The sequence below is a fragment of the Strigops habroptila genome, chromosome 5 (assembly GCF_004027225.2).
Source record: "Strigops habroptila isolate Jane chromosome 5, bStrHab1.2.pri, whole genome shotgun sequence".
Lineage (NCBI taxonomy): Eukaryota > Metazoa > Chordata > Aves > Psittaciformes > Psittacidae > Strigops > Strigops habroptila.
Genome location: NC_044281.2, coordinates 31,254,185 through 31,271,937, shown reverse-complemented (window position 1 = coordinate 31,271,937; position 17,753 = coordinate 31,254,185). Strand labels below are relative to the sequence as shown.

The 17,753-nt window shown below is 46.0% G+C and overlaps 1 protein-coding gene across 5 annotated transcripts; it reads left to right on the top strand.

Annotated features, from left to right (window-relative positions):
* Positions 1–78: 78 nt before the first annotated feature.
* NCOA4 (nuclear receptor coactivator 4) lies at positions 79–13,963 on the top strand. Of its 5 annotated transcripts, none has more exons than XM_030485659.2 (10): positions 79–231; positions 6,791–6,944; positions 7,401–7,541; positions 7,657–7,745; positions 8,238–8,346; positions 8,931–9,002; positions 9,641–9,787; positions 10,017–11,027; positions 11,509–11,598; positions 12,178–13,963. In XM_030485659.2, exons 2-10 carry the CDS (start codon positions 6,804–6,806, stop codon positions 12,181–12,183), a joined length of 1,806 nt encoding a protein of 601 aa, XP_030341519.1. In that variant the 5' UTR covers positions 79–231; positions 6,791–6,803; the 3' UTR covers positions 12,184–13,963. The 5 variants fall into 5 exon arrangements, with proteins under 5 accessions (XP_030341519.1, XP_030341520.1, XP_030341518.1 ...); XM_030485660.2 differs by lacking the exon at positions 79–231 and adding an exon at positions 597–678 and having other exon boundaries at positions 9,644–9,787; XM_030485658.2 differs by lacking the exon at positions 79–231 and adding an exon at positions 597–678.
* The last annotated feature ends 3,790 nt before the right edge of the window (positions 13,964–17,753 follow it).

Sequence of the window (17,753 nt, the reverse complement as noted above, 5' to 3'; positions counted from 1 at the left end):
TCTCCTCCGCCCTGTTCTGTTGCAGGCGGGGAGGGAGCCCCGGCGTTCCCTGAGCTTTTGAAGCAGGGCAGGCTGCTGCTGCTGGTGGTGGACTTCAACATGTGCTGCCTGGTGCTGTTCCGGGGCAGTGTGCTTGGCGGTCCGTGGCCCGTGCGGGGCTGAAGGAGCCGGGCAGCCCTCCCGCTGCCCGCCAGGTCCCCCGGCTGCCGAGCAGCCCTCCCGCCACGACAGGTAAAATGGAAGAGGGGAGTACGAGCGGGGGGACGGCAGAGGTGAGGAGCTGCATGGCCTCATCCTGGCGGAGATGCTGTGGCGTGGCGAGGGCTGCCGGTGCCTGCCTCCAGCCACGCTGGTGCCACAGCAGGAGCCGGGCAGGTGGCAAGCCCTGCCCCTCCACCAGCACTGCCACCGGCCTGCCCTGGCTGGAGGCCGCCATGGTGGGCCCGGAGGCCAGCTGCTGCCGGCGGGGGTTTGCTGCGCTGGGCTTGGGTAACACCATCCCCCTGCTGCCGCCACTGCACACCGCTGCCATGACGGCGCCTACGGCCGCCCGGGCCCGCCGCCGCTCCGCCGCGCCGCCAGGGGGCGGGCGGGGGCGGCGCTATCGCGAGAGCGGCCGTTCTTGGGCGGGCGGCTACGGCGGCGCTGGGCAGCGGGAAGGCACCGCGCAGGACGCCGGTGAGCGCGGCCCCGCCGGGCACTGCGGGCTGGGGGAGGCTGGGGACCCCCGCAGGCCGGGCTGGCGGCGGGTGCGCGGTCGGGGCCGGGCACGCGTTGCCGTGCCGCGGGCGGTGCGGGCAGAAAGGGCCGTGTGGGTAGTGCTCGTGCGGGTGTTCTCGCCGCAGTCTCGGCGTCGCCGCCGGCCGCGACCCGCTCGCGGGACACGCGCGGCCTCGTGCTTGAGGAGGCGGTGGCTCCCCCCCCACCCCGCATGGTGGCGCGGCGGGGCCGGGCCGGGCCGGGGTGCCGCGCAGGGCCGGCGGAGCGGCGCTGGGCCCGGCGTGCCGGGGCGGGGGTAACCGGGCAGAGCCGCTCCTCGGCGGGAGGCAAGGGGGCCTGTGGCCCGGACCCCGCGCCCCGCTTTGGGTGCGGGGCAGGAGCAATCCGCTGAAAGTCGGTGAAGCGGCAGGGGTTGGTGTGGCGTGAGCCGGCAGGCCGGTCAGGAAGCTAACGTTGTGTGATGGAGGGCTGACGCTGATGGAACACGAAGACGTGGGTTGTTTTATGCATCTCGCTTTCTTTTTATGCCCGTGAGAAGTTAAGCCGCTAGCACACCTGAAGTCATCTTGCTCCTTAATCGAAAAGTCAGAATCTTTTGTAAACAGCTGCGCTTTTCAAAGGTATAAGCAATAACAACCCGGGTTTGGGTTAGAATGGCCAGGAGTTGTCATGCACTGTGTTTAGTGAAAGTTTGGCAAAAGCATGTTGCTAGGTAATTGGTGAGTGGCTTGCACCAGAGCTTTCAGGGGTTTTGTTAGGCATGCTTTCAGCTTTAAACTCGGTATTTGTGGCTGGGATTACATAAAAGCTGGCAGAGGAGCAAGATTGTTACAGTGGGGTTTTAGGTAGTCACGGGAGGGGAAGAAAGCTGGCAGTCATGTAAAAGATACTGTTCATAACTCTGCATAATGTATTGATGGATGTACCGTGAGCGTGGCTATGCTATCTTTGGGGCCGTATGCTTCAAGCAGAGTGAGGGATTTCCCAGTTGTTTTCCAAAGGGTTTTAAACACAAAAGTCTGAAAGATAGTGGCGTTGCAATGTGAAATCTGTGTTAAGATAACTGGGTCTTTTCCACTCTGGGATACCTACTTTGGTATTATATATAGTCATGGCATAGCGATATCAGGCCTTCATATGTTCTGTGCTTTTACTTATATGCCTGCTGTGCTGTACTTAAGGAATATGTGTTTACAGTTGATGGAATAAAATGATGACCAGGCTTCTTGTCTCAGCTGCACTGGTGACTTGCAGCTCTTCAGAACCCAGCTCTTGTGAAGACATCTCAGTACGTGTGCTCCGCGCACATGCACAAAATGCTCGCTCTTCCAGGGCTAAAATAGGCTGGAAAGGCAGTTGTGTGTGTTCAGGTCTACAGCACAGATCCAGTACAGGGCAGGCAGGTAGAAACTACCTAAAGTTTAGAAAATCTGTTACCTGAAACTTTTAAAATTACTATTTCTTAAGGTGTTAATTTCACTTTCTCTCTTATTCAGAACTTTTAGAGGTCATAAACTGACATAGGGGAGATCTAGATTAGCTATAGGAAAGAAGTTCTTCCCTATGAGAGTGGTGAGAAGCTGGAGCAGGTTGCCTAGAGAAGATGTGGATTCCCCCATCCCTGGCAGTGTTCAAGGCCAGGTTGGATGGGGCTTTGAGCAACCTGGTCTAGTGGAAGGTGTCCCTGCCCATGGCAGAGGGGGTGGAACTAGGTGGTCTTAAGGTCTCCCTTCCAACCCAAACTATTCTGTGATTATTTTTTTTCTTTGTGCACGTGGCTTATGACTTACAAAATACGGTGGTGCCTGCTTGTTTTGGAGCAAAATAATCTCCCCAGCAGGAGCTCCACACGGATACTGGCTTGTGATGTGGATGCTGTACTGTACAAAATGCTTGTTATGTTTGGATGTAAATGGAATTTTCTGAGGTTCAGTTTGTGTACTTAGAGTACTTCACTCCCTGACCACAGCTCCCACGCACCCAGTTTGGGACAGTTACTTAAGAGGAACTACTGTTTTTTGGCGGGGTAAAATGGAAATGAAGAGGGATTTCAGTTCAAACAAGCCAGCTGGTCCAAAACCACATGAAGTCAGGTCAGAGAGACCTTTGGAACAGCCTTGTCCTGTCAGCTGAAAGAAATCATTCCATATTTATAAATAGAGTCTGTTCGACGTGAGGTTTTGTTCCCTTCATAAGCTTTTTTCCCAGTAAAGCCTGGGCTCTGCCATCTTTTTGAGGTAATTCAACACCCGTTTGAAATGGAAAACAATGATCTTGCCAAGCACTGGCAGGGATGGTTGTGCTGAAAGTGGAGAGCTGGTAAAACCAGTTTTCTGCTGGCCTGTGAGCAGTTGTGCAGGCGAGGAAGGGTTGTCTCTGCTCCCCAGCCGTGGGACTTAATTGGAATCTAAAACGTTACTTTTGCCCAGCAGTTTCTGATCTACAAATAGAAGCAAAAGAGGACAAATACAGGAGGTTACAGCTCAGGGGTGGGGTGTGGGTGGCCTCTGAAGAGTGGAGGTTGTACAGAGAAGTGATGCTGTGACCAGGAGTTCTGGCTGGAGTGACAGCTCTCCAGTGAGGCTTTGGGTGTTAATAGAAACAGAAATCTTTCTGCAGTTATTTTGCGATTAGGAGCAATAATATTATTGTTATTGTTATAATATTGTTCTTTTGGTTTCATAGCTGTGACATTTTTACTGTTTACATGCAGATGTGTATGTGCACCTTCCTCAGCTGCGTGTGGAGTTGTGGAAGCAAGAGTAGAAGTGATAAGTAAGAACAGTGTGTGTGTCATTTTGGTCCTCCCAGGAGTTAACCGCGTCTGAGCGGTTTGTCACAGAAGGATTTCTGGAACTTCAGAGGCACGGTGCTGGGCTGGGAGCCTCTCGGTGCTGCGGTTTGTGTGTGGCCAGGCACAGCAGGAAGGTTGGATTTGGCAGCTCTGTAGGCTCGCGGCCCTTTTCGCCCTTGTTGCTGCAGGAGCAGCATGTGTCTGAGCAGCCTTAGCGCTCGGGTGTGCTTTGTTGCATTTGTTACGTTGAAAAGGCGCGTTGCCACACTTGTGAAGTTGCAAGAACTAGCGGTTTTGTTGCAGAACGTTCTGGTTTTGCGGTTTCGGCTGCCAGCAGGATGCGGGGCGGCGCTCGGCGTGTCTGAGGGGAGGAGGGGCCGCAGCCGCCTCGGCGGGCAGGGCTCAAGCGGATGTGCCTGGCCGCGACCCCCGCCCGGCAGAAACACCTCGGGGGAAGGGGCCGGGCTGCAGCGCGGGCGCCCCGGGCCGCTGCCGACGTGCGGGCGCGGTGTCCTGGGCCGGGCTGGGCGCCACGATAACGCGCGGGCGGGGCGGGGCGGGGCCCGGGCTGCTCCCCCGGCAGGTCCGGACCCCGCTCGGGTCGCGGCACTTGGAGCGGGGTTTGCGGCGCGACTGGCGGCGGTTGGACGGGATCTCTGTAAGAGCCCTCCGGAGCCCGTGCTGCCGCAGGGTAGAAAATGGAGACCGCGTTGTAAGCGGGGCACCGCGGAGCTGCTTCCTTCGCTCGGAATGTAAGTGCAAGCTCAGCTGGTGGGGAGTCGAGGGCGGTGCATTCAGTGTACCCACAGTGGGATAGCTCCCTGTGGTTGGAAACAGTTCCGTGACATGGAAATCACCAACACTGGTGAGACTATTGCAACCATGTATCCTGTTGCAGAAGTAATTGTATTTTGCTAGTGTTGAGGCCAAGTGTACCATCTCGGGTGCTTCGGAGCGTGAGACTGAAAATGGCTTGAACTCCTCCTGCTGTTTGGTGGTAATGGGGAAACAAAGAAAAGAGGGTTACCCCCACTTGTTTTTGTTAGAAGCTTGCGGTAATTGAGAAGAAGGTGGGATTGACGCTTATCCTCAATAGTAATGTTAGTTTTACTGACTAATTTTTGACAAAGCATAAGAACAGCCGTTTTACAGGAGCTGGCTGGCTGGCTAGAGGAAAGCATCATTCGTTCTCTCTGTATACATTTTGGAGAGAGACTCTTGCAAGCAAATGAAAAACCGGAAAAGCTACAAGCACAAGGTATTCAGAGATCATTAGAGCAGCATATGTAAGGTCCTTAAATTGTATGAAGTTGCTAATGCAAAGTGTGAAAAAGTAGCATTTCTTCAGGCACTGAGCCCAATTCTCTAGTGGCACAAATTCAGCAAACACATAACTGGTAATGCCGGATACTTTGGGCTTGGCATTTGTAGATACACAGCTTAACATAATTTTCACAAAACATTATCTACTCTGCATGCAAACATGACAATTGCATTTAGCCTTTCAGACTTCGGCTTGCTTATTACATAAGAGCGTGATCAATGAAATAATAATATGAACATTTTTGTTTACTTTTATGACAGCTTTTAATATACCTACCATCCTTGTGTATATCTCTGCCTTTGTATTAATACTTTTAGATTACATCTGAGAGCTAGGGCTTCTACTTATCTTGTTCTTGTAGGCTGTACATGAGAGAGTTGATGAGCAAGATAAAAATCTAAGGGGTGTTGTGAAGAGAAAGCTTACCCTTTATTGAACATCACTTGCAAGGTGAAGTTCATGAAACCTTACAGAATTGAACCTGTGAATGAAGTAGAGGATGCAAATACAAGGACAAAACTGGCATTTGTAGCACAGAATGGAGAATGATATATTTTGGACTTCTGCACCCCATCTAAGTTGGTGTAGAATTAACATAAGCTTAAAAAGTAAATTCAAGGTCACTCTCTTGTAGTTGTGTTCTGCACTTCCTAGAAGATGAGATGTTATGGCGAGGATGGGATTGAGATGTGTGCAGGGGCTTGGGGTGGCTCCTGCGCCTGCTCTGTGTCTCACGGCTGGGGGCACCTGGGAGAAGGGGAGTGTGTGGTCTGGAGGGAACCAAGGGAGGTGCAGCCTCTCCTCACAGCAAACCTTGGTTTTCTGTCAGCTTCCACTTGCAAACCACTCCCAGCCCTCTGCTCCCTGAAATACACAACGTATGTATCTGGTGGGTCTTGGCTGTGGAAGGATTTTTGGGTTGCAGGTCATGGGGCTTGGAAATTGCAGACAAAATAGCTGCTCAATATCGCGAGCTCTGTGGTTGTCTTGTCATGTTCAAAATACTTTTCTCAGTTCCCTCCAGAGGGGTGGTAAAATCTATGAAATATTTAGATTTGCTTTAATTAATTCTGCTGGGAATTTCCGTAGCTGTCATTGCTGAAGACTTGTTTTAAATAGAACATGTACTGTGGATCTTTAGTTAGTGCTTAGGAGTCCCATGAAACCAACAGGAGGATCAGAACTCTTTGGTAACAAAATACCCACTGTCTAGAAAAATGCATATATCAATGGTTCCTATTTTTTTACTAAAAATCCATATTTAGCTTTTTTCCCCTTAGTTGCAGAATCCTTACCGGCGTAAGTTCTGTAGAAATTTTGTACCTGAGCCCCTTTTACTTGAGGATATGCTGAAGCTGAGTAAGTTACCATGGCTGTGACCACAACAAAGTAATGGGCAGCTGCCACAGGTTTTAGCCTTTGCAGCTTCGTAAAGTGTGATCCCTGTATCAACACTTGTTTTTTCAGTTGGTCAAACTGTATTAGAATCTTCTCATTTATGGGAGCCAGTTCATTGACTATACCTGAAAACAGGGTGACTGAAACATTTCCTGCCCCTGGCCGGGCCGTTCTCCCCCAGCTCTGGCAGAGCTGCCAGATCTTGCGTGAGTCAGCCCTCAGCTGCTGCAGTTTGCTGGCTAGGCATAAAAGGCATGGGGAAGGTGAATGCCAGGGGAGGGTTGCCTAAGCTCCTGCGGTTGAAGCTGTTGTCAAATATCTGTTGGTTTTCCTGTGATTGTGCAAATTCTGTGGGTCAAGGAGTTTGAGAGACCATTGTTGCTCCTGGAGAAAGCTTTATCTATGTTTAGAAAACTTGCAGCTGTGTAGGGTCTTAGTTGGGTTTTTTCCACCTTTATAGTGAAGTGGAGCAGATGGTTCCTTATACGATGCCCTTCCTCTTCTGTTAAAGAGGAATAGAAACTATTACAATTTTTCTTTCCATTGTGTTTTAGGAACACTTCAAGAATGAGTCCACCACAAGACAGAAGCAGAAATTCTTGCAGCAGTGAGCCTCTGGCAAAGTGCCTTCAGGCAAAGAAGGACTTGCAAACAGCTATATCTGGAATCGTCAAAGCCGAACAACAGATCAAAGAGAACTGGCGGGAGGTAATTTTAAATTCTTTGTAAAAACTCTTTTAATAACTAACATGACTTTAATGACAATTCTTATTATTCCAGAGTACTTTCTGTTGCAGTGATGGCTGGAAACTCTCCTAGAGACTTGCAAGCATCTTGCTGTGTAATTTGGTCATGCTTTTGATAAAGGTGTTTCTGTGTTACTAGCTTAGGCACACAGAATTTCCTAAAGCTGTTGGTTGAAACATCAGAATAGAGAGATGTGGCAAATAACATTGTTCTTTGATGCTTCTTTGAAGGTAGCCTTGGAACTTTTACAAACGTTAAGTCTTGTGGTACTGTGGGTGACTGTGGTTCGTTTTTTAGAAATAAACTGCTCCAAAAATACCACTTACCTGTGAGAAATACTGCTTTGTCATCAGTGCAGCATGTGCTGGTTCATACTGTTTGACAGATGCTCTAGAGATGGTACATGTTTCCTCGCAGGTGAAAGCGAAGATTCACAGCCACATTAGCCGTCACCTGGAATGCCTGCGCAGTCGTGAGGTTTGGCTCTTTGAGCAGGTAGATCTCATCCAGCAGCTTAAAGAGGAGGCGTTGCAGCAGCAGGCACAGCAGCTGTACTGGGTAAGGTTTGGTTGTAAATTGTTGCACTGGAATTTTAAGCAAACTTTGTTCTTGTATTTTCTCAATTTTAATCTTAGACGCCAAGACAATAATGTGTGTTTTATCTTCCATGCAGTATCTGGGACAATTCAACTGCCTTATCCATCAGCTGGAGCGCTCCTATAGTAACGAACTAGCAAACCAGATTTCAGTTTGCCTGGAGAGGTAAATACATTTTATGATGCAAGTTAGCACAATTAGTATTTATTTTGGTTTATTAATTTAATCTGATTTTTTTATTCTGATAGAACTAATAATGGATCTAACCTGCGACATTTTTAATGGTTCCCAGAAATAAGATCTTCAGAGCAGTCTGAGATATGATTCCTTTCATCATTTTTATCTTAAATTAAAAAAACAGGACTACGATGAGCAGGGGAGGTACTCATTTGTGCAGATTATTTCAAATATTAGTTGTTGATGGCAATTGAAGTAAGAAGAAACTTGTGTTTTGCTGGCGATTTATTCTGTTCTTGGTTTGTGGATAGGCATCTCTATGCGAGTATTAAAAGTCTTTTTGCTACCTAATTAGTACTAAGTCATTTGGAAGCCTTTTTATGAAATAACAGGCTGATTCCCAAAACCTGACAGATTAAGAAGATTGTAATTTTTCTTTTTTTTCCATTTCTTTCTATAACTATCATCTTACTCTTTCAGACTGGAGAGTCTTACTCTTAAACCAGAGGAGTCTTCCATCCTGAATTTTGAGGCTGACCCATCTTACCTTCGCCAGGCTATTACCTCATTTGGTTCAATTAAAACAATGGTAAGCACTTTCCCTGGAATACGTGGGGAAAAATCCAAGGCAGCATTGCAATATATTCCAAGTGATATTTCTACTTTTAGTTATAGCTTGAATGGATCTTGTGTACGAGTCACACAGTTTTAGCTGTATAATGTGTACCCAGTGGTTTGTTACCTATTGCATGTAGTTCTGATTTTGACTGAGCTTAGATCTAATTATGTACATGTTATGTTAATATATTTTGGCAGAGATTGAGGGTATAATGTTTGTATTCTAACTCTATGCCAGCAACTGAAAATTAATGTTACAGTTCTCTTCAGATATTAATGGTTACACATCATAAATGGCTTTCTGTGATATCAATATTGTGGGCTCCTTATATAAGCAGAGTATTATCCTGTATTATTTGGGATAATTCTCTTAAAGGAAGTGGACTGAAGGTGGTGTTTTTATAGTAAATCTTTCTCCATTCTGTTTTTAAATATTGAGAAAATTGTTAGCCACAAAGAACCAATGAGTTGTAACTGTGCTTCTGCTTTGGTGTAGAATACGTCCTAGAAACTGGACAAAACTGAGGTTCAAATGAACTTTTACTTTCCTTACAGCAAACCTCGGAGAGAGAGAATACTTCTCCCTGGTTCCCAGGGCAGAACTGTGCTCTAATGAACTGTGAGCAGGTAAGATTAAGACATGTGTCTGTGAATGGTTAATTGTATTAAAAGGAAAAGGAGAAAACCTCAAGCATAAGAGGTTAGATTGCTTGAGTAATGACTTCTGTTTGTTTGTTAACATGCTTGAGTAGCCAGTAAGTTGCTGTGGTCAGCAGTTGTGATCTGATGTTGTCACTGCTCCAGGAACAGACGTGCAAGAACATAATGTGAATGGGAATTTGGAGTGACACTGTCAGTCAGAATTTTTTAATTGAATGTTCTTCAATGTTGTCAAGGCAGGATTGGAACTGATTCCTTCTAATGCAGAAATTCATGGGCTGTCTTATGTTGGGCTCTGCACAGAAACAGCCTCAGTGAAGAGGGTAGCAAACTGGGAGTTGTGCTCAGGAGGGTTACAGGTATCAGAACTGTGCATTGTAGAAGTTGTCACTTTGCTTTCTTGTCATTTGCTCTCTGAAGAATCTGGGATCACAAAACTATCAGTGCAGTGGTTTAAAGTCATACAAGCTTTTTACTTATTTAGAAGGGGCTGGATTTGATTCTGGTTCAGAAATATTGGTGCATGTTGAATACCTGTTCTGATGTTCGCCATAGATTGCCTCAGCAGTTAAGAGTTTCTCATAACCAAGAACTTTCTTTCTCAGCAGAAGACACTGTGTGGGACAGTGAGTGCCTCGCTTGCCGACTGGTTACTTGGGAGCAGACCTCTGGGTGCTTGCCAGGCTCCTTATGTTCCCAGCACCAATCTTGCAGAATGGGTTACGCAAAACTATGTGTCAGAGCCCAGCCAGGTAAGCCTTTTATGCACTAACCTAGTTTTTAATAAGGGGGAAAACACAGTTTCCAACTGCAGATAGAATATGGTGGGAATTAAACCTTCTGTAATTCTCTTCACTCTGCCTTATGCTGAACTAAGACTTTTGCGCTTGCTGTGAGAGTGCTCCAAGCTGTAACTGTGCAAACAGTCACTGAACATTGTCTTTTAGTGTTAATACATGCATTTTAATGTGTCTTTACTAGGATTTAAATTCTTCCAAAGTTTGTTATTTTGAGCAAGCCTGGGGAAATCTGAAGGATTTGGAAAACTGGCTCCTGCAGAATCAACAGCGGGATGTTGCTGGGAAGACAGACTCCCTTGGCCACAAGGACTCCACCTCTACTTTCAGCTCATCCTTTTCCACTGTTGAAAAGGTGGAGGCATTAGAATCCCTTGGACAAGAAGAGATGGACCTTTCTGACTGGCTGCTTACACCTGACACAGCAAATGGAAGCACTGCTTCAGATGAGAAATGGAAGTATGAATTCAAACCTTTTAGGGAAGAATTTAATCTGAATGATTGGCTCCTCAAAGCTGAAACATGTACCAGTTGTTGTGGCAGCCAGATCAAAAGTGTGGAAATTGAGAACCTGGGAAATTTGAAGTGCCTGAATGAGCATCTTGATGGAAAGAAATCACCCACTACATCTGCTGTGAATGCTTGGCTTCTTCAGCATCCCCAGGCCCCATTTAAAGTGGAAGATGTGTGCAAAGCTAATGAGCTGTGTGCCAGTTTTTCAGAATGCATGTGTGATGAAAACTGTGGAAAAGTGGCTCTGTGTAAATGGCTTCTGAAGAAGGAAGGGAAGGATAAAAACGGCATTCCCGTCAGCCAGAAAGATGTACCAAACCCTGAGCATGAGAAGGCCAAGTCAGCTACCAACAGCTGGCTTAACCCCACACAGCAGCTCACAGGGGAACCTGTTAGTGCAGAGAAAGCGGATTATTCGGCAGAGATCGCAGAACCCTTGAAAGTTTTGCTCGAAAGGCCTCTGACAAGCTGGCTAGCCAAGGCTGAGCACAAAGCAGAAGGGGCAGAAGAAAAGGCGAGTAGGGAAAAAGCAGATAATAGTTTCAAGAGTCCTTTCCTAGACCTCTTGGCCCCATTCCACCTCCCCTTGAACGTAAATAGTTGGGTCTTGACTTCAAACAACCAAGAAAATGCTAACCCACCTCCAGCAGAAGATAAATGGCTTCTACGCAAGAAAGCACAAGTGAGCATAAGTTTTTGTTACTGCTGTATCCTAAGCCAATGTGCTGGGTTTATTGTTTTACCAGATTTATTGCCTGTCTCCTCTTCTAAATTCATAGCTGTTCTGGACAATACTGACTGAGAGTTTTTAGGTGTCTTAGCATTTGTAGTGTTTTCATGATTATTACTTAGTTATGTAGATGAGGCCAGTGTTTATCACAAAACAAGTTAATATATTTTACTAAATGAAGCAAGTATCTCAAAGTCTCAGAAGTCAGTTTTATTTTCTTTTTGAACGCTAGACAATGTGAAGATACATCAGAATTGTAGAATCACAGAATCAACTAGGCTGGAAAAGACCTTTAAGATCATCAAGTGCAACCTTTACCCTAGGGCTGCCAAGTCCACCACTAAACCACGTCACTAAGGGCCTCATCTGCATGTTTTTGAACATGAATGTATTTATGTTTGGAGATCAGTAATTAAGGTGACTTCTCTTTCAGGACTTTGGCCTTCCTACAGTTTGTGACCTTTTTGCCTGTATGAAACTCGGTGGAGATAAAGAAAAATGGCTGTATCAGACTCCTTTACAGGTAGGATGCACGGAACGTGTGAGAACAGCTGGGCCTAAACATAACTTGGGGGTACAGAATACGGGCACTGGCAGCTAACTGGCATCCTCACAGTTCTCAAAATGTAATGTTTAACAGCATTGTGATTCCCTCCCACACACCTTTTTAACAGCTTGGACCATTCTAGTTTTTCATCATACCTCCTCTTTTGATCACAAACCAGGAAGGGAATTACTTGTGTTCTTGAGTAGATCACTCTTCAACTGATAGACACTTGGTAAAATCGTGGTAACTGCTATAACTAGAACGTGCAGTTAGTGTCTACATTTCCAGGCAGCTTCTCTCTTATCTCAGTAATGTATTTACAGCTGACATCATGTTTTTCCTTTCTGCCGAGATAACTCTTTATCATTGTTTTTGAAGTTCATGAAGAAGTCCTTCTTAGCAGGCGCACTGCAAACCCTAGAAGGCAAGATACTCAGTTCTAGGAAGTATTTTAGTATGGGGTTTTTTTTTTCCCAGGGGTGTCTCACATGTTTTTTTCCAAAAGTGTTGCTTTTGGTTTGTCAAAGAGAATAACCCCATTTTAAATTTGTTTAGATGTGAAGAACTGGAAGCATCAAAATCGTCCCCTTCCCGCTGATTGATCGCATATCACGCTGAGTGACTGCAGCCAGCTGAGTTCTTGTGTTTTGTGTTTGGCCATCTGCTTTTTCTTCTAAAATTATAACAAAAAGAAAGATTACTCATATAACCGAGTTACAGTGCAGAAGATGCCTTTTTGTCATGATTAATTCCGAAATGTAAATCCACTGAGCATAAACAATCCGATACTATAGAGGTGTTAGTAAATTCCTATCTGTTCTGGGACTGCGTGAATCTTTTTAATGGGTTGTCACTTGAAGCCAGTGCAAGTATAAAGCAAAATCTCCCTGGTGCTGTGAAACGTTCACCCTTGGCAGGGACTTTAGAAGTGTTGCTTTCAGCTGCTACAACTTTGTGGTGAGCTGGGTTCCAGCTTACTGGGATTGCAGGATGACTTAGGCTGTATTTGGAAGCAATTTCTTTTATTGAGCAATTGCAAACTTTAAAGTTTCCATTTGCATCTTGTAGACGTGCATCTCCTGGCTGAGTGCGTGTAGTCCAGATTTTGAGAAAGGCAAGAATTTATGGGACCTGACATGTGGCAGGAGAATCGGTAACTTAGTTGTGAATGAAAACTTCTCTTGCAGATCTTTGAGCCTCTCAGAGAAGAGAGTAGGGTGTTAACCTTCATGCATCACTAGATCAGATCCTACTGTGTCCCCAGCACTTTATAACTATTTGAATTTCACTGAAAAAGCTGTAATATGAAATGTGTATGTTTCTGCTGGTTCTAGATAATTCATAATGAACTTTTATTGACTAAACCACTGGAAAGCAGGCATCTTAGCCACATAATGTTTAAAGGTAATATTTGGGGAATTAGATGCCTTCTTGTCAGATTGATATGATGCTATTTAATTGGGAAACACTAACTTGGTAAACTGCGTGGTTCCCACTGGTGCATTTTAAGGATATTTAATCTGTGGGATTCCATATTGTTATGCATATGAAAGTGGGGTTGGGTAATTCCGATTCCTGTAGCTGTGGACATAATACGAGCAATACCTCTTCAGCTATTTAGCATTTTGAGCCCATACGAAAGAGCGTGGAGATGTCAGCTGGAAATGTGGATCACGCCTGTCAGCTTGCATGAAAAACTGTGAAGTTACATAGTTTATGGTGCAACTTTTACTCACTTACAGATGGCTCTTAATGACTATAAAAACAGCCTCCCCTTCTCCCAGCCCGGCACCCTGCCTGGGAATAAACATGATTGTTGTTCTTCACAACCCTGTAGAAATTATTAGCAAGATCCAACGTTGGTACCACATTGCAGTGTGAACATGTTCCTGCCTGATAGAACCCGTGCATTTGTTTAAAGATCAGGTTAGTCTGAGAGGGGGACACTGCGCATGTGAAACGAGGCCCCGAGAGGGCTCACATCTGCAGACCACCTGAGGCACTCGGGCTTCCGTAGTCGGGGCTTTCTGTTGAAAGCAGAAACGTTTCTGAAGTTCTCTTTGCCCTTTGAACGTGTCCTTGCTGCTGCATGGGAAAACTGCACTGTGGCAAACGCCAGTAACAGCCTAATTTGATTAGCAGTTGAACTTAATAAATGTGATTGACATGCAGCCCACCTTATAATTCCTTGTGGTCGTCATTGTGTGCTACTTCGTCAGTTCATTACAAGCCTTTAAAACTTGGGGGTATGTATTCCTTTACTTACTCAACTGACTTGTTATCACTAATTGATATTTATGTAAAACATTGATTAGTCTTTTCCATTAAAAAATGATTACAACCAAAGGCTGTGGTACATCTCCTTTGCGCGATGCTCACGCAGCACGCTGCGGCGCGCTGCCCAGGTCACCTCTGTTAGGATGTGGCTGCAGCTCTGTCTCCAGCCCCTCACTGCACTCGCCTGCTTTAGCTCATCCCTTCTCCAGGACACGCAGTTGCACAGAGCCCCGGCACCAGGCACGGACCTGGGTAACTCCTGTCAGTTACTGCACTGCAGCACGAAATGCAGATTTAGACAACATGACGTGTGTTTCTTACAGCTCTGGAATGCTTAAGGAGGCTGTATGGGTCTAAGTAGCCTTCAGTTCTCCGATGGCTGTGGAACATCTCTGGTCTGGTGTGGAACATCTCTTGTTGTGCAATTGGAAGTTAGCTCCTGTCTGGTGCTTCTCCTCTCCTGGTTTCTGGGCATCAGACTCTCTGCGTGTTTTGTTCCTCCTTTGAGGATTTTCCATTTCTTTAAACTCTGGGCTGCATTGTACCATGCAGAGAACATTCTCATGAGGCAGCACACAGCTGGGCCTGGCAGCCGCTCAACCACCATACCTTGAATTTCACATGTGGGTGTGCGTATGCAGTTTTTCTAAATGGGCTAGAGGTTCTTTGTTAGAAGCAGCCACGTGCAGAACTCCTGAACATGTATCCTGAATGTTTAGCTTTTCAGGCGGGGGGGGGGAGTAGTAATACTTAAGGTTTCCCAAAAACAAGGAGAATGCTCTTCTCAAACATGTGGAGACCTTCCTTTGAACAAGCTGAGATTATCAGATCAATGCCTTGTACTGAGCAGTGCTTAATTCCATTTCTCTCCTTCCCAGTGGAGCTGGAGCAGTTACTTCCTGCTTCTCCCTCAGCCGTGTTTCTGTAACAAATGAATCCTCCTGACTTGCTTCTGAGCAAAATAAGTGCTGAGAAGTGAAGTGCTTTGTGGTTGCATAATGTCTGTACTGGTGACTCTACAAGTTTAGAGCATGCCTGATGAGGACCTGTTACACCCTGCACGTGAGATCTGCCACAGGCATCACGGAGGGGCCCCAGCCTGCAGACAGCAGAGGAGAGGGGGAAAGGCCAGCGCTTGATGGGGTTACTGGTAGAGGCTTCTCCGAGTCAAGAAAGCCAAGTGCCATTTCTGCTATTAGACACACAAAGGAGCAGGAGGGCACGAGCAGCAGCAGAGGCCTCTGTCCCTCCCAAGTGCCCACATGGAGTGGGGCACCAGACCACTCAACTCAGACGCAACCCTGCTGTCGCAAGTCAGGGGCTATTCTCACAGGACAGGGAGAGAGGGCGGCTGAAACAGGGGGAAGGGACACCCAAGGGGAACACAAGACCAGCAGTCACGGTGCTGTGAAAGTACCAAAAAGGCTGTGGTACCCTTTGGTGTCCTTGCGGTGCCTGGCATTCAACAGTGCAGGCCAATGCCCAGAGTACACAAAGCTCCATGTAGAACTTACCAATTTCCTATCTAGAATTTAAGCAGCACAGGGTAACCTTCTGTTAAAGCATAAAAAAGAATTCTTCCTCTCCTTTTCAGTCCCAGATTAGGTCAGAGGAAACATAGGTTATGAACACTGGATCATTTTTCTGCCCCAACACACATTTGTCTCTTGTTTTGAGAAGCAGCTTCTGCTTCATGGAGGAAGCTGCCACATGACTAGTGACTTTTCAACAAATCCCCCAACTGTAAGAGAGGTCACCTGCTGCAGGGAATGGTGGAAGTGGTTTGCCTTTCTCTGTTCCAAAGACTATGCAGAAGCAGCTTTACAAGGTTCAGAAAGCTTTCATTATAGCTGTTGTCTCAGGCTCCCTCGCTTGCTGCCGCAGCATGGAAAAGCTGTCTTGGCTCTATCAGCAAAATTAGATGCCATGACCGGCACTGTGAGAGGACAAAGCACTGCTCTTCAAGATGGCTGAGGTTGTTTGCTCACATTCATGTAATACTGCATGGCAGAACTAAAACTTGCTTGCCAAATTCTGCTTGCAACCTGATTTTGCTTCCTTTTATTCCTACTGAACTTGAATACACTTTTGGTCAGATTTAAGTAGCAACTTTATATTGATTGTTCACTATTAAATTGTGAACACAGTAAGTCTCAACATAGAACATCATAAAGCTGTTCTCTGTACTCCGTAATTACAACTGACCTCCCTCACTGCTGCCTCTGTGCTGGTTGTGTTTCATAGCTCAAGTTATGGATACTCCATATACAAACAGGTTATGAACCAAAGCTTTCTAGCCCTAGAAACACAGCTATTTCAGCAAAATGCATCCAGCTCTACCCCTGAGGCAAGCAATTCCAGGAAATCTGAGGTTAACGCAGGCCAGATAATATGTGAAGTTGTCTAAAGAGTCAGCCTAGCCTTAAGGTCATGGCAACTTTGAACTTACAAAAGCTTGTTCCTACATGATCTCTTGTGCACCATTTGTTAAGCTTCACATCTTTCCCACTCAAGTTAGGGGGAAGAGAGGTCCTGGGTTATGCTTCAGTCCTGAAAAAGTTTCTAGAAAACTTAAAAGATCCTTTGCTAAGTTCCTGACACTTAAAAGGCAACCCCTGCCCATCAGCCCTCAAAGCAGCTATCAGTCCTTCATCCAGCAGAGTCAAGCATGCAGGAGCGTAAGTCCTGTTAACAGTGACCAAGACACATGGGTGGGGAGGAACTCGCTGATGCCAATGGGAGAGAAAAAGCTCAGGAAGAAAGCGCACGTGTCCTCCAGGTGCCCCAAGAGACAGCACTACACAGCTAGTGCCTGTGTCTCCTTTCTGCACTCTGCAAGTAGGGGACCACTGCTTTGGTGGTACAGCCCTCAAAAAACATGTGCTAGAAAGTCCAGCTTTAACACCCCAACAGTAATACACAGCTCACAGACAGGAACATACAGCTTAACAAGAAACAGCATTTACAAAGTGGATGAGAAAAGGCCCATTTTCTTTCCTTAATGCTACACCTAGTTAAGTGCTGGCATAAAGCACCTGCTGTGACCTGGTATCCAGGTGAAGCTAATTGAGTTCAAGGCTCATTTGCTAGAGCACTTGCTCTATAAGGAAAGCTTTTCTCAACAGCCACCTCCTCCTGAAGAGGCTACTTAGCAAAGCTGTGCTTCTTTTTCGAGGAAGGTAAGAGCTATCACCTTCTTTCTACTGCTTTTTTTTGTTGTTTTGATTTTGTTGGGTACAATGTAGTTCTCAAGAGCTGTTTCAGTAGGGAGAACTCAAAGTAAACTCTTGTTTTGCATTAAGCTGTCTACTGAGCAGCAAGTTTGTTTTTTTCCTTTGCCCTGCCTTCACACTGTTTAATTCTTTACGTGTTTTATTGTTTACAAATGAAAGGAATGATATGTTATACAATAACTCTAATCACTGAACTAATTCACAACTTACTGTTTAGTTTATCTGCTAACAAGTTTTGATATGTCTTTTAATTTTAACACTGGAGAAGGTGTAGGTTCACGTCTTCATTCTGCCAATAACCTACAAACATTACTTGGGGCAAAAAGCTTGTCACTAATTAAAAATCCTGTAATAGGCAATGAGAGAGGAGTCTTTATACTGCTTTGTATCTAACTCTTGGCTAAATGAGTTCTGAGATCCTGGAGCACGTAAGCGTTCTGATAATCCACTGGCAGCTCTCCTACAACAGCAATGATACCTCATTCAGAAATAACCAGCTCCTTCCTTATTAGAACAAATAAGGGAGTGGAGTCAAGCTCTGGTACACCTCATCATAACCTCACATCAGGAGACAATCAGCCTGTCAGTTTGCTTCCCCTCACCCACTAACTCCCCTGGGAT

Coding starts and splice junctions, on each gene's coding strand:
- NCOA4 (XM_030485655.2), top strand. CDS start 3,710: ATGTGTCTGAGCAGCCTTAGCGCTCGGGTGTGCTTTGTTGCATTTGTT. Junction 4,267..6,790: donor CTGCTTCCTTCGCTCGGAAT/GTAAGTGCAAGC, acceptor ATTGTGTTTTAG/GAACACTTCAAGAATGAGTC. Junction 11,028..11,508: donor TTCTACGCAAGAAAGCACAA/GTGAGCATAAGT, acceptor CTTCTCTTTCAG/GACTTTGGCCTTCCTACAGT.